At 50.6% G+C, this 17,340-nt stretch overlaps 1 protein-coding gene across 2 annotated transcripts in view; it reads right to left on the bottom strand.

Annotated features, from left to right (window-relative positions):
* Nucleotides 1-15,285, bottom strand: part of Rspo4 (R-spondin 4) — a 35,469-nt gene extending 20,184 nt beyond the window's left edge. Inside the window, exon 1 of one of the 2 annotated variants that reach the window (XM_076929966.1) lies at nucleotides 15,065-15,285. In XM_076929966.1, the coding sequence (XP_076786081.1) occupies nucleotides 15,065-15,143 (79 nt within the window). In that variant the 5' untranslated portion in view covers nucleotides 15,144-15,285. The remainder of the gene's footprint in view (nucleotides 1-15,064) is intronic. The other variant, XM_034495666.2, reaches the window with a different exon arrangement.
* Between the last annotated feature and the right edge of the window lie 2,055 nt (nucleotides 15,286-17,340).

Raw genomic sequence — 17,340 nt, 5'->3', positions numbered from 1 at the left:
ACAACAGGCTGCTTATATCTAAGACCAAATCCAATTTCTTCTCCCATCTCTGCAGACCCCACCACCAGGTGTATTCTACCCATTAGTTACTCAGTAGAAGTTAGACTTGGTGTTCTTGGTAGGAAGGGTGGGGAGCTTGCAGCACAGAGCTCAGTCATCTTCAGAACCAGCGATACAGAGAGAGGATCTGTCTTCTTGGGGCCTTGCTGGCGTGAACATGCTGAGATCCGGAGCTGGGTAATACAGGAGGCACCAGCTGGCTTCTCCCAGATTGTCTTCCCACAGCTCAGCCTTCTGATAGCTGCCAGAATCATCACAGAGCGGCCAGAGGAGAAACTGTTGGAGAATCAAGCAGCCTGGCCTATGTGTCAAATGTATAACATTGTGTAAGAAGAAACCGAAAAACTGGGCCACGGAGACAGCTTGGTCAGTAAAGCGCCTGTGGCACAAGTATGCAGACTCCAGCCAATCCCAGAACCCACATAAAAAATGGGACATGGTGCAAGCTTGTAATCTTGTAAAGTGTTGACAGGTGGAGGCAGGGGGATCCCTGGAGCGTGCTGGTCAATCAGCCTAGTGTTACTAGAGAAATCCAGGTTCCATGAGAGACCCTGTCTCAAAAAAACCAAGATGGATGACTCTTGAGAAATGATATAAGGTTGATCTATGCCCTCCACTTTTATAGGCCCGCACGTGCACCTGCACACACACTCAGGAGCCCACGTGAGTGTGAGTGTGACCCTAGGACTGCCCTCCAGCTGCCTACTCTGGGGGTTGACTGCACTGGCCTTTCACAGCTGTGAGATGCAGAGGGCAGGATGGGAAAAGGGAGAAGCTCATACCAAGCCCTTCTGTTCCCTTAGTCTATCTCTAGAGCAGCCCAGAGGTTGGGCTGACATCCAGCTGGGCTGATGGCAGGAGCGGAGGAGGAGGGCCATGCTTAGGGGCAGCCAGGAGTATAAGCTGCTGAGGCAGATGGCCTGAGTTCTAACCCAGATGAATGTCCCAAAGCCTCCATTTCCCTTTCTGTACAAGATGGATCACTGTTCCCAGATGTAAGGTCCAGTGTGATGGCCTGTGTGACATGCTCAGAACATCTGGCAGGTAGTTGGCAATGGGAGCTGTGAGCACATAACCCTTGGATGTGGGTTTTATTAACTCATAGACAAGGAAGCTACGGCACATTGGAGAGTAAGTTACCTGGGGGCACACAGACTCTGAGTGAGAAACTGGAGGTCACTATTACTTTTAAGTGCTGAGGATGCAGACCTCCTCACAGCTTCTACCTGAACACCTGCCCCTTATGGAGTAGAAGGCAGCTTTGGTGCATCTGCGTCCAGTGCGACGGGAACCTGGCCCCACTGCCAGGGAAAGACTCATGGTCAGGCCCAGGCTAATCTAAGAGTGGACTCTGTCCATAAGGACTGGGGAGATTGTGGAGGATGGCAGAGCCGAGAGTCATGTTTGGCTCTCCACTACACCTGCTCTAGGGAGCATATTTAGAATCTGATTTTTGTCTGACCTCTCCCTATGGGCTCCCTCCTCCTCTCAAATCCTAGAATTAGGCAAAGCCCTGATGTGACCTCTTTTCTAGGGCTGTGTGTTCTTGGGTCTCTGCCTGATGGTTAAACTGTGCTTCTAAGTACTTGAGGTTCACTCATATTCACCTCTCCATCTATCCATCCATTTGTCCACCCATCCACCCACCCACCCACCTATCCACCCACCCATCCATCCACCCACCCATCCATCCACCCATCCATCCACTCATCCACCCGTCCATCCACCCATCCACCATCCATCCATCCAATTCATCTTACTGCCCTTCCACTTACCCATCCATTCATCCATCCACACATCTACCCACCCTTCTACCCATCCATTCACTCATCCATGCATGCATCCATCCACCCATTTGTTCATCCAGTATTTCTTGAATACCTACTTCATGTCAGGCTCTTTCTAGGCTATAGGAATTGGGGGGTTGGTGGAAACCGGTGAAAACAAGAAACCTCGATTACACTGGGTTTAGTAAAGAAAGAGAAACAAAACACATTTTGTCTGTACGGGCTTTTGAGAAAGTTACATGAAATAGCACTAGACTAGAAACGTAAGCTGCCACCAGACTCCGCCTTGTTTACCAGTGGCCCTCACCACTGCCACCACCTACCCCCACCATGCCTGCTGCATGTGCATTCTCTGCAGGTGGTCAATAAATAACCTTCCTCTTCTAAAAAGTAAAGACAAACTCCCTGTCCTCTCCCCTTAATATAGAATTGGGGTCTACCCCCCTCCTGGACTTTCTAGGAAGGGACCAGCTTTCCTTGGCACCTTTCATTCCTTCCCTTGTGCCTCTCTAGCCTGGGGTGCCTGTCCACAGAGCACTGAGGGGTGGCCCACTGCTGACTAGCCAGCAGTCACATCCCCTGATCCTACATGCAGGTAGGCTTCTGGTTTGGAGGGGCCTGAAGGATGGGGGAGTTTGGAATGCCACACCCCAACTACACCCACATTTGTAGGATGAGCAAACTAGAGAGAGATGAAGGGGGTGGGGCAGGTGGGGCAGCCATATTGTCATCTAGAAACACCAATGGAGTCAACTGACTGATTTAAGCTGAAGATTCCTACCTAGAGGAGTCCAAGGCTTCAAGGTCCCACAGTGGGGTGCCTGCCACCCACGCAGTACAGATGTCCCTAGCACACCTCTTCCTCTCTACCACTGGGATAGGCCCTGAGTTTTCAAGCTCTGGGAATTTTGAGGTGATAGCCACAGCTAATTTGGTCCGCACTATTTCTGCTCACAACACACAGGCAATAACACACTTGGGACATCATCTCCAAAAACCTGTATGTGAAAGACCTGGTCCCCTAATGAGATGTGGGGGAGCCTTTTGGAAGCAAGATCTAACTAAGTTACTGGGGCACATGCTTGGTCTCTCCATCTTTCTCTTCAGCTTTGCCCTTGTGAGGGGAACAGTCTCCCTACCTCTCCACCATAACTGTCACATACCCCACCGGGAGCCCAGAGCGAGGGAGCTGCTCAGAGGGGAGTGGAACCTACGGAACTGTGACCTAAGCAAAACTTATCAGTTGTAAGTTAATTATCTCAGGTATTTCCCTGCCATTACAGGAAAACCCAGCTGGAAGGGCAAAGCCTGACACAGCTCTGTCCCCATAGGGAAGAGGCCTGTCTGTGACAAGGGGCAGAGGCATGTGTGGAGGAATACTGGAGGGTGGCATCTGGCCTCCTCCACAGGAGAGAACTCTGGATCAGACCCACACGTTAAAATCTCAGCATCGGGTCTGGGTTTTGATTTGTTGTTTTATTTGTTTTTGTTAACCTTAAATTTACCAGAAAGTTTTGAGAACTGCTCAGTTACCAAGGATTGGGTTTTAGAGTTAAACTGGATTAGAGAGAAAAAGAAGTGTAAATTTCCTATTGCATGTTCAGCCTGGTCATAAAGCCAGCCACACAGCAGGCCACACATGTACCAACAACTTGTTGTTTAATATACAAACAACTTTAAAAATTAGTTTTTTCAAGACAGGGTTACTCTGTATAGCCCTGGCTGTCCTGGAACTTGCTCTGAAGACCAGGCTGGCCTTGAACTCAGAGATCTACTTGTCTCTGCCTCCTGAGTGTTGAACTTAAAGGCATTCGCCACCGCCATCTGGCTACAAACAGCTTTTATAAATCAATAAGGAAAATATAGCCCAAGGGGGAGCAAAGAGATTCCAAGCAACTCAAAGAAAGTTGACAAACAGATCAGTTCCTATGTGGTAAGTGGCTCTTTATCACTGACAATTTTCATGAAGATTAGAATCTGGACAAAGGCTGGGAAGACGGCTCAGCTGGTGAAGCACCTACCCCACACACATCAGGACCTGCATTTGATCCCCAGCAGCTACATTTTAAACAGTCATATATGAAGGTGTGCACTTTTATTCCTAGTGGTACAGAGGTAGAGACAAAAGGATCCCTGGGTTCGCTTGCCTGCTTGGTGAGTTCCAGGTCAGTGAGGAGCCCAGTCTCAGAGAACAAGGTGGGTGAGCATGTGCAGAAGAATACCTGAGGTATATGTATGTGAAAGACTTTGTCCCCTAATGAGAGGTCAGGGAGCCATCTGGGGGCAGGGTCTAATGCAAGGCCCTCAGGTTACTGGGGTACATGTTTGGCCTCTCCATCTTTCTCTTCAGCTTCTCCTGTGAACAGTTTCCCCTACCATGAGCTTCTCCACAATTGCTGCTCTGTACCCCACCAGGGGCCTCCACAGACCTATGCACACACATGTTAAAAATATAAAAACAGAGAAACTATTACTGTGATCTATTGTATAGGCAAACTGAAAATGACCAGCAACATCCGCCACTCTGTGAGAAGAGTGGGGCAGCTTGGCAGGAGACAGCATTTTACTGAGGGCACTTCTTCAGTAAAGGGTCCTCAGTGAAGGATAGGATCTGCTTCAGAGGCACACAGTAAGTCCTTGGAGTCCAGGGTTGAGACCCTTGGATCTGAATGCGTGCTTCTGGCTCTTAAACTCTCCAGCTACTGTTTTCTCCCCATCTGGACACAGGCACATCCCCTGACTCAGAGGCCAGCTCTGCCACGCCCATTGCCACAGCCAGTTGGAGCTAACAAAGGCCAGTGGGGGCTTTGCCACTCCAGCCTGACCTCAATGTGTGGACATGCAGAATAGGCAGGCCACATACAGGGGATTTACTGTAGTTGATTTGTGCAGGTTCTGCATTAAAAATATTAAGAAAAAATACCCATGCGCAGAACACCCAGGGACTTTTCCTTGTTCTTCCATAGACAATACAACAGAATTATTTACAAACAGTTACATTGTCTGTGGCCTTGTCTGTGACTTCAAGCTTATATGGTGTCTTAATTACGTTTCAATTGCTGTAACAAAACACAATGACCAAAGCAACTTAAAAAAAAAAAAAAAAAAAACCAAAGCATTTAATGTGTAGCCCATGGCTTGAGAGTGTTGAGTCTATGACCATCATGGCAGGGAGCACGACAGCAGGCAGGAAGGCGTGGCACAGGAGCACCAGCTGAGAACCTACTTACATCTTGATTCATAAGCATGAGGCAGAGAGAACTAACTGGAAATGGTGTGGGCTTTCAGAAACTTCCAAGCCTGCCTCCATGGCACACCTCCTCCGACAAGACCACGCCTCCTCTGACAAAGCCACACCTCTTAATCCTTTCCAAACAGTTCCACCAACTAGGGAGCAAGCATTCAAATATAGGAACGGATGGGGGCTATTCTCATTTAAACCACCATGTATGTCCATATGCTGTATTATACAAGGGGCTTAACACCTGCAGATTGGGGGTTTCAAGGTGGTGGAATATCACGGAATGATTGTTTTGTGTCAAATACTGTTCAAGATACAGGGAGACCTTAGTGGACAAGATAGCCATTACACAGCGAAGGTTTCCATCCTGAAGGAAGTGGGATTCCAAAGGCTCTGTGGAATATACATTCTCGGTAGAGGGACCAGCAAGTATAAAGATCTTCAGGCTGGAGGGAACAGAGAGGAGTGACCAGGCAAGGAGGAATGGGTGCTGAGGTCGGAGAGCAGAGGCCCGGACCATTAGAGTGGGCTTACTGTAATTGACTTGTCTAGGTTTTGCATTTAAAATATTATGAAAAAAAAACCTGTTGACAAAGCAGCCAGGGGGCTTATTGTCATTCTCTGAACAATACAACAAGAACTAGTTACTAACAGTTACATGTATGTGGCCTTGTATATGACCTCAAGGTTATAAGCCAGGATCATTTTAATTTTCCAGAGCTGGGAAGTCACCGGACATGCTCAAACCAGTCTGCTACACCAAGCACACACCCCATCCCCACCTCCAGGCATTGAGGAGAGGGGGCAGGAGAGGCAGTGTGGGAGAGAGGGCTGAGAGCCCTGGCAGAGATGTGGTGGTCATCCATGGTGCTGTTCCAGCTGTTCCATGGGAGGAACAGCAGACTCAGGAAAGAGAGACCATCAAGTTTGCTTCTGTGCCAAAAGAATTAGAGTAGATGGCTCTGTCCACAGTGTCATACCCAGCAGATGACAAGTCCTTTACCTCTTGTCCTCAGCTTCAAAGGGACTTTGTCATAGAAATTCATAGTGCTAGCTAGTTTCATGTCAACTTGACACAAGCTAAAGGCATCTGAGAGGAAGGAGCCTCACTTAAGAAAATGCCCCCATTAGAGCTGCAAGAGAGCCTGTAGGGCATTTTCTTAGTTGGTGATTAATGGGACAGCCCATTGTCAGTGATGCTATCCCTGGGCTGGTGGTGGTCAGCGGTTCTATAAGAAAGCAGGCTGAGCAAGCCAGTAAGCAGCACCCCACCCCCAGCTTTTGCTTCAGCTCCTGCCTCTAGGTTCCTGCCCTGTCTGAGTTCCTGTCCTGACTTCCTTCAATGATCAACTGATATGGAATTGTATGCTTTTGGGTTGTGGTGCTTCATCACAGCAAGAGGAACCCTAACTAAGACACTCATGGCCATCCCTCTCGAAACCTCCAAGCCCCAGTCAGGGTTTGATTTTTTTTTTTTTTTTTTTAGCAGTTCTCAGCTTTTAGGGGACTACCAGCCAGAAATGGGCAGAGAGAGGCTGGAGTTTCTACTCTGATCTGCATCTCACCTGCATCCTACCTGCATCTCACCTGCAACCCACCTGCATCCCACCTGGCTGTTTGCTGCGCATGCTTTGACCAGCTGTCTCATCTGTGCAAATGAGGTGTGCATAGTCCATGCCTTGTAGGTCTGGGATGAGCCCTGCTGCTAGTGGACATCGCTGAACTCATTATCGGCCCCCCTCCCCCAGATCACTACACAGGGGTATGTGATGCTCACATAGGGCGGCTCATGAGGCCACATCACTAAGCACCAACCTTATCCTCAGAACCTGGGCTCCTCAAAGTTGCCTCCCTTTGACTCATCAGATCTGCTTAAGATCTTCAGCTGGAGCTAGAGCTGTGTGTGGCATTAGATTTGAGCATTCCACACACTAGAGAAGCCAGCCTCCTGGGATACATGGCTGTCATCAACACTAGCTGAGTGCTTTGTGTCTTGCAGAGGGGCCACAGGCAGTGACCCTCAGGACACTGTTCTGTCAGGTGCTATCATTGGCCCTGTTATCCTGACAGACAGCAGTGACATTCGGAAGTGAAGCATCTGCACCCAAGCATGGCTGTAGCAGAGTGGGGATGTGAGCCCAGCCTGTCTCAGCCCTAGTCACAAGTCCCTGCCTAGGGCTGACACTGGCCATTCTGTTGAACACCCGAGTGCTAGTGTGCTATCCTCGTTCCAAGGCTGCTTTGTGATCAGCCCACGGGGGCACAGAAGGAGGCATGACTTGGGCAGGGCATCGAGAGTCTCTTGCCATTGGCCCCAGAGCTCGCCTGAACTCACTTAGACCAACATGTCTCTCTGTTCCTGCCATCAGCTGTAGGGGAGGTGGAGGCTCTGGAGACACGGGTGATCCCTATGTGGTCTGGGGTCCCAGACTTAGCTTTTGATTTACTCTTGCATTACTGGGGTACAGCCCCTTCTAAAACATGCATCAAAGCCTCCCCCACGAGTCATGGAGTGGAGTCTGGGCCCTAGAAGGAATCAATCCAGGGTATAGAAGTGGTCCAGCCTGGGTGGCAGTACCCAAGGGAGCAGCTCTTCCCAGCAGAGGCCAGACATGTGCTGAGGGATCTGGGGCAGGACATGCGATTAAGATGAAGAAAGAAGGCTTGGACTCTCAGAGATTGCCTGGGGATATCCCATCTCTCCCTATCTGTGTGTGGCCTTGGGTACCTAATGTCTGCCCCTGCTTCTCAAGCAAAGAAGTCTTTAGGACCAAGTCATCACCGAAGGTATATTTTGGATGGGCCAGGCGAGGACTGGCATGCTGGCACTGGGCCTGAGCTCACCCATCCATCATCTGGATTTAAGTCCTGGTTTGGCAAACCTTACTTTGTTGAGCTATTGTTTTGAAACATGAAAGTGCTGATATTTGGCTGTTTTCAACCTACAAAAATGGTAACTGCATATGCTGCAATTAGTGCTTCTGCTCTAATTCTGTTTGCTGCTCTGTGGGCCGTGGGTAACTCAATCTCCATGAGTGGTTGCTGTGAGGCTGCTCTGCTCAGTGGTTAGAGCTTAGTTGCCAGGGCCACGAAGGATCTGAACCTTAGCTGTGTAGCCTTGGATAAGTTACTTAACCTCTCTGGATCACATATTTTCTCATTTATATAATGATAACCACTTCATGGGCTTATTAATCCTGTGAGCACCCTGGGGTCAAGGTCCCTCAGCAGCTGGCTAGTCTTCTCAACGTGGGTCAGTGAACATCCTTCCAGCCTTGTTGAGTCTTTGTAGAGGCTTAGAGAAGGAATTACTCTTACCCCATCTGCAGAGGCAGAATGCAGTAGCGAGGTTCACTGGTGGAAGGATTAGTAATGGCCAGTCCTGTAAGTCAAAAAATGAGGCAGTCTCCCTAGGAGACCAATGAGCAGGCTGTGTGGAAGGAGCTGGACGAGGCGCACGTTTTAGGAGTTACCACGACAGGCCACTTCACGTCTTGATAGCGCCCACAGGCATGGCTTTGGATGAATGGCTAGCCCTGAATTTACGACAACTTTAACCAAGTCTCCACTCCCTGTGTGGTAGCTGCACATCCCCAGGTCACTGGACAATCCTGTGAAGGCACCTGACCATGGTTGTTGGCTGCCTCCCTCCATCTGTGGAAGATCCCCTGATGCCTTCTGACACGGATGCTGCCTGGGGAAAGGCAAAGCAGCCTAGCCGCCCTCAGGTACACAGTGGCAACAGAGACTCTGAGGAGCCACCTCAGACTCCCAGACTCTGGAGCAGGTTGTCTATGGTGTCCTTGGTCACTTGTACTCCTGTGTCTCCATGGCTACCAAACGCTGATGACCTGAAGCTGGTCTGTCCCTGCTGCCACCTCCATATTTACAGGTGTTAATCTCAGGTTTCCTTTTTTTTTTTTTTTTTTGGCCTCCCCATCCTCCAAAATTCTATAATCACCCCCAGGAACTCCAGGGAGAAAGTAAGCATAAACTGCTCTGCAAACTGTAAAGTTCTGTGCAAGAAGCTGGTTAATGACAGCACTCAGCACCCCACAGTAAGTGGGATTTGCTCCTGTGAGTTTTGGAACCAGAAAAATCCAGGTGTCTGTCTGTCTGTCTGTCTGTCTGTCTGTCTCTCTCTCTCTCACCACACACACACACACACACACACACACACACACACACACACACACAAACTTGCTTTGTGACTCAATCCCCTCTGAATCAGTTTTCTTCCTGTGTAGAGTGAGAAGGAGGAACTGTGTCCACTAGACAGGGCTGGGCTGAAGGCTAGTGTTAAGAGAATATGATGGTGTCTGTCACAGTCACTGTCTGTCACAGTCACTGCTCTGGGGTATCTAATGCAGAAAGACCCCAGAGCCCAGACAGCCAGACAGATGACTCCAACCTTCCAGAGGCTAACATCCAAGTATGCTGTGTGTGTGTGTGTGTGTGTGTGTGTGTGTGTGTGTGTGTGTGTGTGTGTGTGTGTGTCCTGGAGGGAGTGAAGTTATAACTCAGACTTCCTGGGCTTACTGACCAGTTCCTGGATAGTGCTTCATCTCCTCTTGGGAAAATAGAGACCTGCTACCTTAGTAAGGTCCAGTATCTTACATATGTCCTATATTAGGCCAGCTTGAAAGGGTTGAGTGTTTCAGACAGGTTAGCTAGGGGAATGGCGTCCACATTCCGACAACAGAAAGAACACGTGTTCAGAGGCTAGGAAGATAGATAAACAGTTGGTGTGCAAGTCTAGTGATCTGGGTTCAGGTCTCCAGAACCCATGGGAAGCCCAGGCAGGTGAGGTGGCCACTTATAATCCCAGAACTCAGGAAGTAGAAACAGGACATCCTCCAAGCAAGCAAGCTAGCTAGACCAGCCAGAATCAGCAAGCTCTGGTTTCGGAGAGAGACTCTGCCTTGATAAAGTGAGAGTCATTGTGCAAGACACCTGGCATCACCTTCACACTCATGCACACATATGTGAGTATGCACACATATATGCATGGACACCACACAGGCATGCATACCACACATATATGCACACACACACACACACATGAAATATATTTTGTATTAGCACATACATTGTACACACACCCAAAGTCACAAGCACACATACCACATATATTCACGTACATGTGCCATTACACATACTTGCATGCATGCTCACATAGCTGTGCATACAGCCCTACACAGAGGCAAGCAGTAATATACTTCTTAATACTTAAAAAGCACTGTGTTATTTTCTGCAGGGTATGGTATGCCACGGCTTCTGGCATGATCCTGTGTGGTCCACAAAACCTAGAATATTTACTCTGGTTCTTTACAGAAACACCCAAAACTCCACTCTCCTCTCTTCCATCCTGTTCTGTTCCCTGTCATTTCATTAAAAACTCTGCCTCTAACTTATTCAGTTGACTGCTGACTGCCAAGGGCTTCAGGTCTCAGTATGAATGCCCTCATAAGGACAGCAAACCTCTTATATGTGACACCCCAGCTCAGCAATGTCCTTTGGAGTGTACAGCTGAGATTGGAACAACATTCAGTCTGCCTATCAAAGGCTGGGATGAAGAGCACTGAGGGTCCTGTTGTGGTATTCTCTCTGATGGGCTTCGGGGACATGCTGGGTATTGTGACATCAGTGACATGCGGTGCTCTGGACCCATCAGAGCCTGGCCAGGGGAAGCTCAGCAAATGTGGTATCCAAAACCACTTCATGACCAATGCTGGCCTTGTTCACAGTGCCATTTTCATCTTCTCCCCATCATGTGGTCCCTAGAGTGGCCGGGGCCCCCTTTCTCCTGCAGCTTGTCACACTGATGCTCTGCTTGATGACCTGATAAGGCTCCTCTTAGACATGACAGTCGGTCCCAACAGGGTCCCTTGATAGCTCTAAGCACAGGCCAGGGTGCCTCCAAAGCTATGGTTCTGTGCCCCAACTCAGCAGCTGGGAGTTCTCCACAGGCCACTGACCCTCAACTTCCTTGCCTGAGAAATGGGTCTTCCACAAGGCACGGCAGAAGAAGTCTATCCCCTCTGCAATGCTCTGGTACGTGGCCAACCCTCTCTCTGTGGTCTCTGAATCCCTGGGAATGGGGACAGTGACTCCCGGTGCCATGCAGGGTAAGTGGAAAACACCTCTCTTTGTACCCCAGGCTGGTTTCACAGTGGCTGAGAAGGGACAGGCCAGAGACCGAGCTCAGGATCAGCTGCCTGCCTGTCTTCTGTGAAGCATCTTCTAGATTCTATCAGCTGCTGTTTTTACCAAAAGACCAGAAACTCAGGGCAGGACTCCCCCACACCTCAGCACTTATTAAGGGACAACCCTGCTCTGCCTCAAGGGAAGTGACTTCCCTCTTAAAGCCACCCCAATGTCCATCTGAGCCTGGCTCCATCTGCACACCAGCTCTCCTGGGATACACCTCGCTCTGCACCCAACCACTGCTCCAACCTGCAGACAGGAGGGGCAGGTAGCCTGTGCCAATTCCCTGTCTGTCCAAGTGTCGGCCTCTCCTCTGGATCTGCATGCAGGGCCACAGCTGCCATTCAGACTTTGCACAGGGTATTCCTTGCACCCACCTGACAGGTCCCTGGAGTGGATGCTACCCCTTGTCATTTCATGGTAATCAAATGGACTCAGGGGAACAAGCAAAAGTTCTCAGGGAAGCCAGTGTTCAGGAGGTATCCTCCACTGAGCCCTCTCTGCCCTAAGGCCTTTGCACACTTTTCCTCTGAGATGGTGGTGCATTTCTCCTGCTGCCCAAGGAGGTAAGTTCAGTGGTTCCCACGTCATAGATGAGGGAACCATATATCAGAGGACTCCTGTGTCTTGGCCAAGTTCTCATGCCCAGGGTAGGAGAGGACAGAGGCTTTGGACCTCAGCCTCACCTACAGGAAGCTACAGATCTGTGAACTGGGGGCACAACTTAGAGTCCCTTCATTTTGCTCCACTGCCCCACTGCCAGGCACACCAGCTCATTTCGAGAGTAATGTTCCCATCTGGTTCTAATTCATTTATACTTAATTAATCAAAGTGTTTTGTAAGAGACCCTTGAGGTCCAAGAACCCCTTTCAAGCCCTTCCCTTTCATTCTATTTTGTAGAAACAGAAAAATTAGGTTTCATCAAAAACCAATGATGACGCTGGAGCCAGAGTCGCCCAGGTCCACAAGAAGCAGACCCCAAGGGAGGCAGCTCGGACCAGGCCTGTCTGGGGCAGGCAGGAAACTGGGCCAAAGGCTGAGGTCAAGGGCAGGGCGTGGAGGAGGAAGCTCAGGAAAGCAGGAAGAGGTGAGCATCCTTGCTGGCTTGGATGTCTCAGCTCGGCATCCCCAGACTTGGACAAGCCTGGCAGGGAAGGAGCCTGCCCTGTGACATTACATAAATATTTGAATGAGGGAGCAAGTGAGAGAATGAGTGAGCAAGCGAGCAACTAAGGCTCTGCTGATAACCTTTCGTCTAAAGGACACATCCTCTAGTTAAAGTCAGATCAGACAGCCAGTGTTGACTGGGGACCACATGCACAGCCTCCCATGGCTGAGAAACAGTCCTCATATGCATGTCTAGGTTTGGGAGATGTCAGCCTCTCCTCACCACCTCTTCCTGGGCCCATGGAAGCTCTCGATAAGCCGAGAACTCAGCCAAACCCAACACTGCCCCAAACCATTTGCCCACGAGAACTGTGACTGCCTTGCAGGTGTAACCTCCACACCAGCAGCGATGGGGGAAACTGAGGCTGTGGGCAGAAGCAGAGGAGAAACACTTCTGTCCAAAGTCACACGTTATGAAGGGTTCAGGAGAGGGACTGAAGCCCACGGCTGTCTCCTTTGTATCATCTGGACAGTCACACCCTCACTGAAGATGCTGGGCAGCTGTGCTCACATGAGGCTCAAAAGCAACCCCTTCATCTACCTTCATCTAACTTCAACCAATGCAAGGAGCAACACTCGGCTCCCAAATTCTTTAAGAGGTGCTGGTGAGCTGGGCTAAGGGGAAGGACAAATGATTTTCATGTCCCCCTCCTCCTTCTCCTCTTCCTTTCACCAGCGAGAAGCATCTTAGAAAGCTAACTCTGCTCCCCTCCAGGTAGGTAAACTGAGGTTTCAAGAAAGGCAGACTAACCCTGCTCATAGGATCTCACAACACCTACCAGGTAGATCTGAGTCTGCTGTATTGCTTATCTGCTGTGCAACCTTAGACAATTGCCTTGCCCTCTCTGAACTTGTTTCCTCTCTAAATTGTAAGCACCTCTCTTTGCACTCACTGGGCTTTTGCACGTAGCGAATGACATCACAGCCAAGAAACTGGGATGATTAATAGTGTCAGGCGTCACGAGACATCCGCCTAGGCAGCTGACGCTCTACCTTACTTCATCTTAGCTATGGTTCTCCTGATGAGTGGGAGACTCAAGTTTAATGCTTCCATCTTGAAGACAAGTTGGCAGAAGGAAAGGATTTAAAGCATCCTTTCAGAATGGAGAAGTATCTTGGAGGACAAATGTAAAGGATCTCATACAGGTAAAACTGAAGTCTGAGGGCCTTCCCTGAGGTCACTCAGCTGGAACCTTCAAAGGGGGAACATGGATCCAGCTAGGCTGGCTCCGGTGCCTGGGCTCTGGACAACTGGGTGTCATAGGCTTCCACCTCCAGGACCCTCAAGCCCCTGCAGCCTACCCGAGGTCCACCTGGTCCTCTATTCTCCCTGCTCTTTGTCCAGATCCCTTAGCCATTGGGTTCCTAGGCCATGGCCTGCTATCCCACCCATACCTGCTCGCCCATAGTCCCTGTGTTCTCTGCTTCCTTACAGGAGTGACAGCATCTGTAGAAGGCTTTCCATGCAGATGGACTAGAAGTCTCTATGGGAAAGACCACTCTCCAACTCACCATTCAGTATTCTCAGACCCAGGCTCTCAGCCAGAGACCAAATCAGAGAGAGCTTCCACCTGCCTGCTGGACACAGCAAAGCGACCTGTATGAATGTTGGGTCCCTGCTCTACAGAGTGAGCTAAGTCACTGTCATTAGGGCGTCATAGGGATCCGAGGAAACAGTGTGTGGCACTCTCGGCACGGCGGCCAGTCTTTGGCTGTTGATTCACAGACAGACAGACATCCAGAGACACCCCCCCCGACCCCCCCAACCCCCCCCAACCCCCCCAACCCCCCCCCCCCCGCCGCGCCCTGTCCAGATACAGGGCTTGCTGGTCCTCTTGCCCTCCCAGTCAGCTCAGGTTCTGTCAACTCTGGCTCTGCAGGGGCAATCTCCACTCACCTCTAAAACGTATCTGACTGTGGCACTGAGGAACTGTGGCACACAACCCCAGTGTTTACAGGGCCCAGGCACAGTTAGAGTCTCAGATTCAAGTTTCCCAGTGGCCCCAGGAGGTCCCAAAGGAAAAAAATCATAATACTCTGACAGAGGACAAACTTCTTCCAGGTCATCTCCAGACTTCAACTTGAACAACACAGGTCTCAGTCATGCTGAGAATACTAGAGAGGCTGACCCAGATCAATTCTGGTGGTGGGGATGGGGATGGGGATGAGGATGTGTGTGTGTGTGTGTGTGTGTGTGTGTGTGTGTGTGTGTGACAGCAGGGGTCAGGAGAAGTGATAGAGCCCCACATGGGCCCTGGAGTCATTGATCTTTATGTGACCCCCTGGTCCAGCATGGATGCCTGGGCTAGCTTCTAAGTCACTAGCCCTGTCTTCTGCTGCATTGTTTCCAAGGATAGTTCCTTGGGTTTTTGGTGTCTGTGGAGTTACCCTTAGGGCACTGCTGGGAAGCTGGGGCCAGTGAGCCAGACCTCTAGTCCCTTCCCAGTAGTGCTTCCTAGGTCCAGGCTGCTCGACGGCTCCCCGTACTGACCCTGAGTCAATAGTCCAGGCGTCAGGCACCAGACAAATGGCCATATCCGCTGGGCTACCACGAGTCTGCCTTGTAGTGCTTACCCCACCGCCAGCCCGGCCACATCTGTACCTTGCTTCTTCCTTCGGTACAGGGCGAGCATGTCCACTGCGTGGGCGAGGAGCAGCAGCAGGCAGAGTGGAGCCCGCATCTGGGCAGCCTGGTGCTCCTGGCTCCCCGACGGCCCGGCAGCCTCTGTGCGGGGACGGCTTGTGGCACGCGTTGAGCATCCGCGGGTCGCTGGTCGCTGCGGCCACCAGGGACCCGCCGGTGCGCCCAGGGCGCGGTGGGTCTAGTGAGGGCGTCAGCGCGGCCGCGCGGCCAGGGCGGGGAGGAGCCGGCGGCTGGGCGGCGCTTAACCCTCGGGGGGGCCCGTGCGGATGCTAGCGCTCCTGCCCGCTCCACGCAGCCCCACGCCCCCCGCACGTGCACAGGCCGGCTCTAGGTACACAGGCGCGCACGCAGTACTGCACACTCACCCGGACAGCTCTCCCTCTGCCACTTCTGGTCTTCCCCCTTCTCCTGCCCCCAGGACCCTCCTGACTTGTTTTTCTGTTTATCTCCTGATTGCCTCACCTCCACCACCCCACTCTTGCCAAGCGCTTGGTCTCTCTCTGGCTCACTGTCCCCACCTGGCCAGGCTTCAACTCTCTAGAGTCTGGCCCTCTCCATCTCTCGGGCCCTCAGGGTGGAAGTGTGAGCAGGCTGCTGCCCCACACAGTTTCCTTTTCTTTCTAGGTATCCCAAACACTTTATGGTTGCAGATCCCTTTCCTGCTACAGCCTTAGGGAGCCCCTACTCTTTGACCCAGTGTCCAACATCTCATAAATTTTCCCTTCTAAGGGGCCTGAGACCTGGAGTGTATTTCTTCCAGCCTTATCTCCGGGATTGGGTTGTTTTTAACCCTTTCAGTGCCAAACTGCTCCTCCAATAAAACAATATTCTCCTGCCTCCTGTTATGTTACCCTGTGAACCACGCTCAATTGCAGTGAAGCTGCCACAGAGAATGTTTGAGAGCCATGAACTTGACCTTCTGCTAAATATTTTATCTGCGTCGAAGCTTCAGAAATAACTATCTATTTTGACTAATTGTTCATTCGAAAGGGGAAGGGATACCCAGAGAGTCCAAGCAAGTTGCCCAAAGCTGCACAGTAGATCCATAAGCCTTTCAGACTCGTCTCAGCTCAGCACACAGTCTCATCTCAGGGGGGTGGAAGAGAGCTTTGGGAGCCCAAAGGACAGTCTCACTTCCTGTTTGCTCCAGGTGTGACTTGATAGAGACAGGTCCTGAAGCTGCTGTCCTGCCCACTCCCACACCCCTAGCCCACGGGCACAAGCCTGCCTCTGACCAGCCAGGTTCCAGTGTCTCTGGTGTCTGTTTTCTCCCTTTTAGCCCAAGTCTCCAACTTCTTACAGTAGTTTGCAAGCTCTTCAAACCTCTTATGTGTGTGTTTTTGTTTGTTTGTTTGTGTCTGTTTGTTTGTTTTTGTGAGACAGCGTCTTATGTATCCCAGGAACTCATTGTGTAGTTAAGAATGACCTCGAATTCCTGATTGTCTTCCCTCCATTCCCCAAGTGCTGACCTTACAGGGGTTTAGCACCACTTCTACCTCCCTCTCACATCCTGCGTATTTTTTTTGTCCTGGCCTCTCTATGGATTGGTGGCCATTTCTCCACTGACTCGTTCAGAACCCAGTCATAATTTGACCCTCTTCCAGGAAGTTCTCCCTCCTTCTCAGTGCCTTATCTCTTCTGGGCTTCCATATTTCCTCTTAACACACTGGCAAGCACAGATATTTCTGTCTCTCCCTTTGCCCCAGTTACCCATGCCTTCCCTTGGTTCCCACTCTTCAGGTACAGGTCCTTTACAGGGCTTTTGCTGTGGCGCTGTTTAGAAAATTCTTCCCTACACTGCCCCCAGAGCTTGGCTCCTCTAGCATGGCCTTTCCCCCAAACCCCCTCCCTTCATTGCAGAAGTCCTGGACACTCGATCCGATTGCTACCTCACTCTCCTCTGCTCTCTAGGTGCCACGCACCACTGGCCTGCTTTTGGCTCCAGCTTGCTTGCTTGTGAGTTACATAGGGTAGCAACCATCTGCGTATTCTCCATGTGCCCACAGCATAAAATGATCACTCGATATCTTTGAAATGAATAAATGTATGAATGTGTGAGATGAATGAGCGAATGGCCGAGCATTCTCTAATCCCCAGATTTACTGTGGGACCTGTGGCAGTTTGAGTGAGAATGGCCTCCATGGGCTTGGATGTTTGAGTACTTGGTCCCCAACTGGTGGTGCTGTTTGAGTAGGTTTAGGAGGTGTGGCCTTGGTGAGGGTTATGTCACTGGG

The sequence above is a fragment of the Arvicanthis niloticus genome, chromosome 2, assembly GCF_011762505.2.
Source record: "Arvicanthis niloticus isolate mArvNil1 chromosome 2, mArvNil1.pat.X, whole genome shotgun sequence".
NCBI classification, from domain to species: Eukaryota; Metazoa; Chordata; class Mammalia; order Rodentia; family Muridae; genus Arvicanthis; species Arvicanthis niloticus.
Note: the sequence above shows the minus strand (reverse complement) of the source record. Positions and strands in the feature narration are given on the sequence as shown.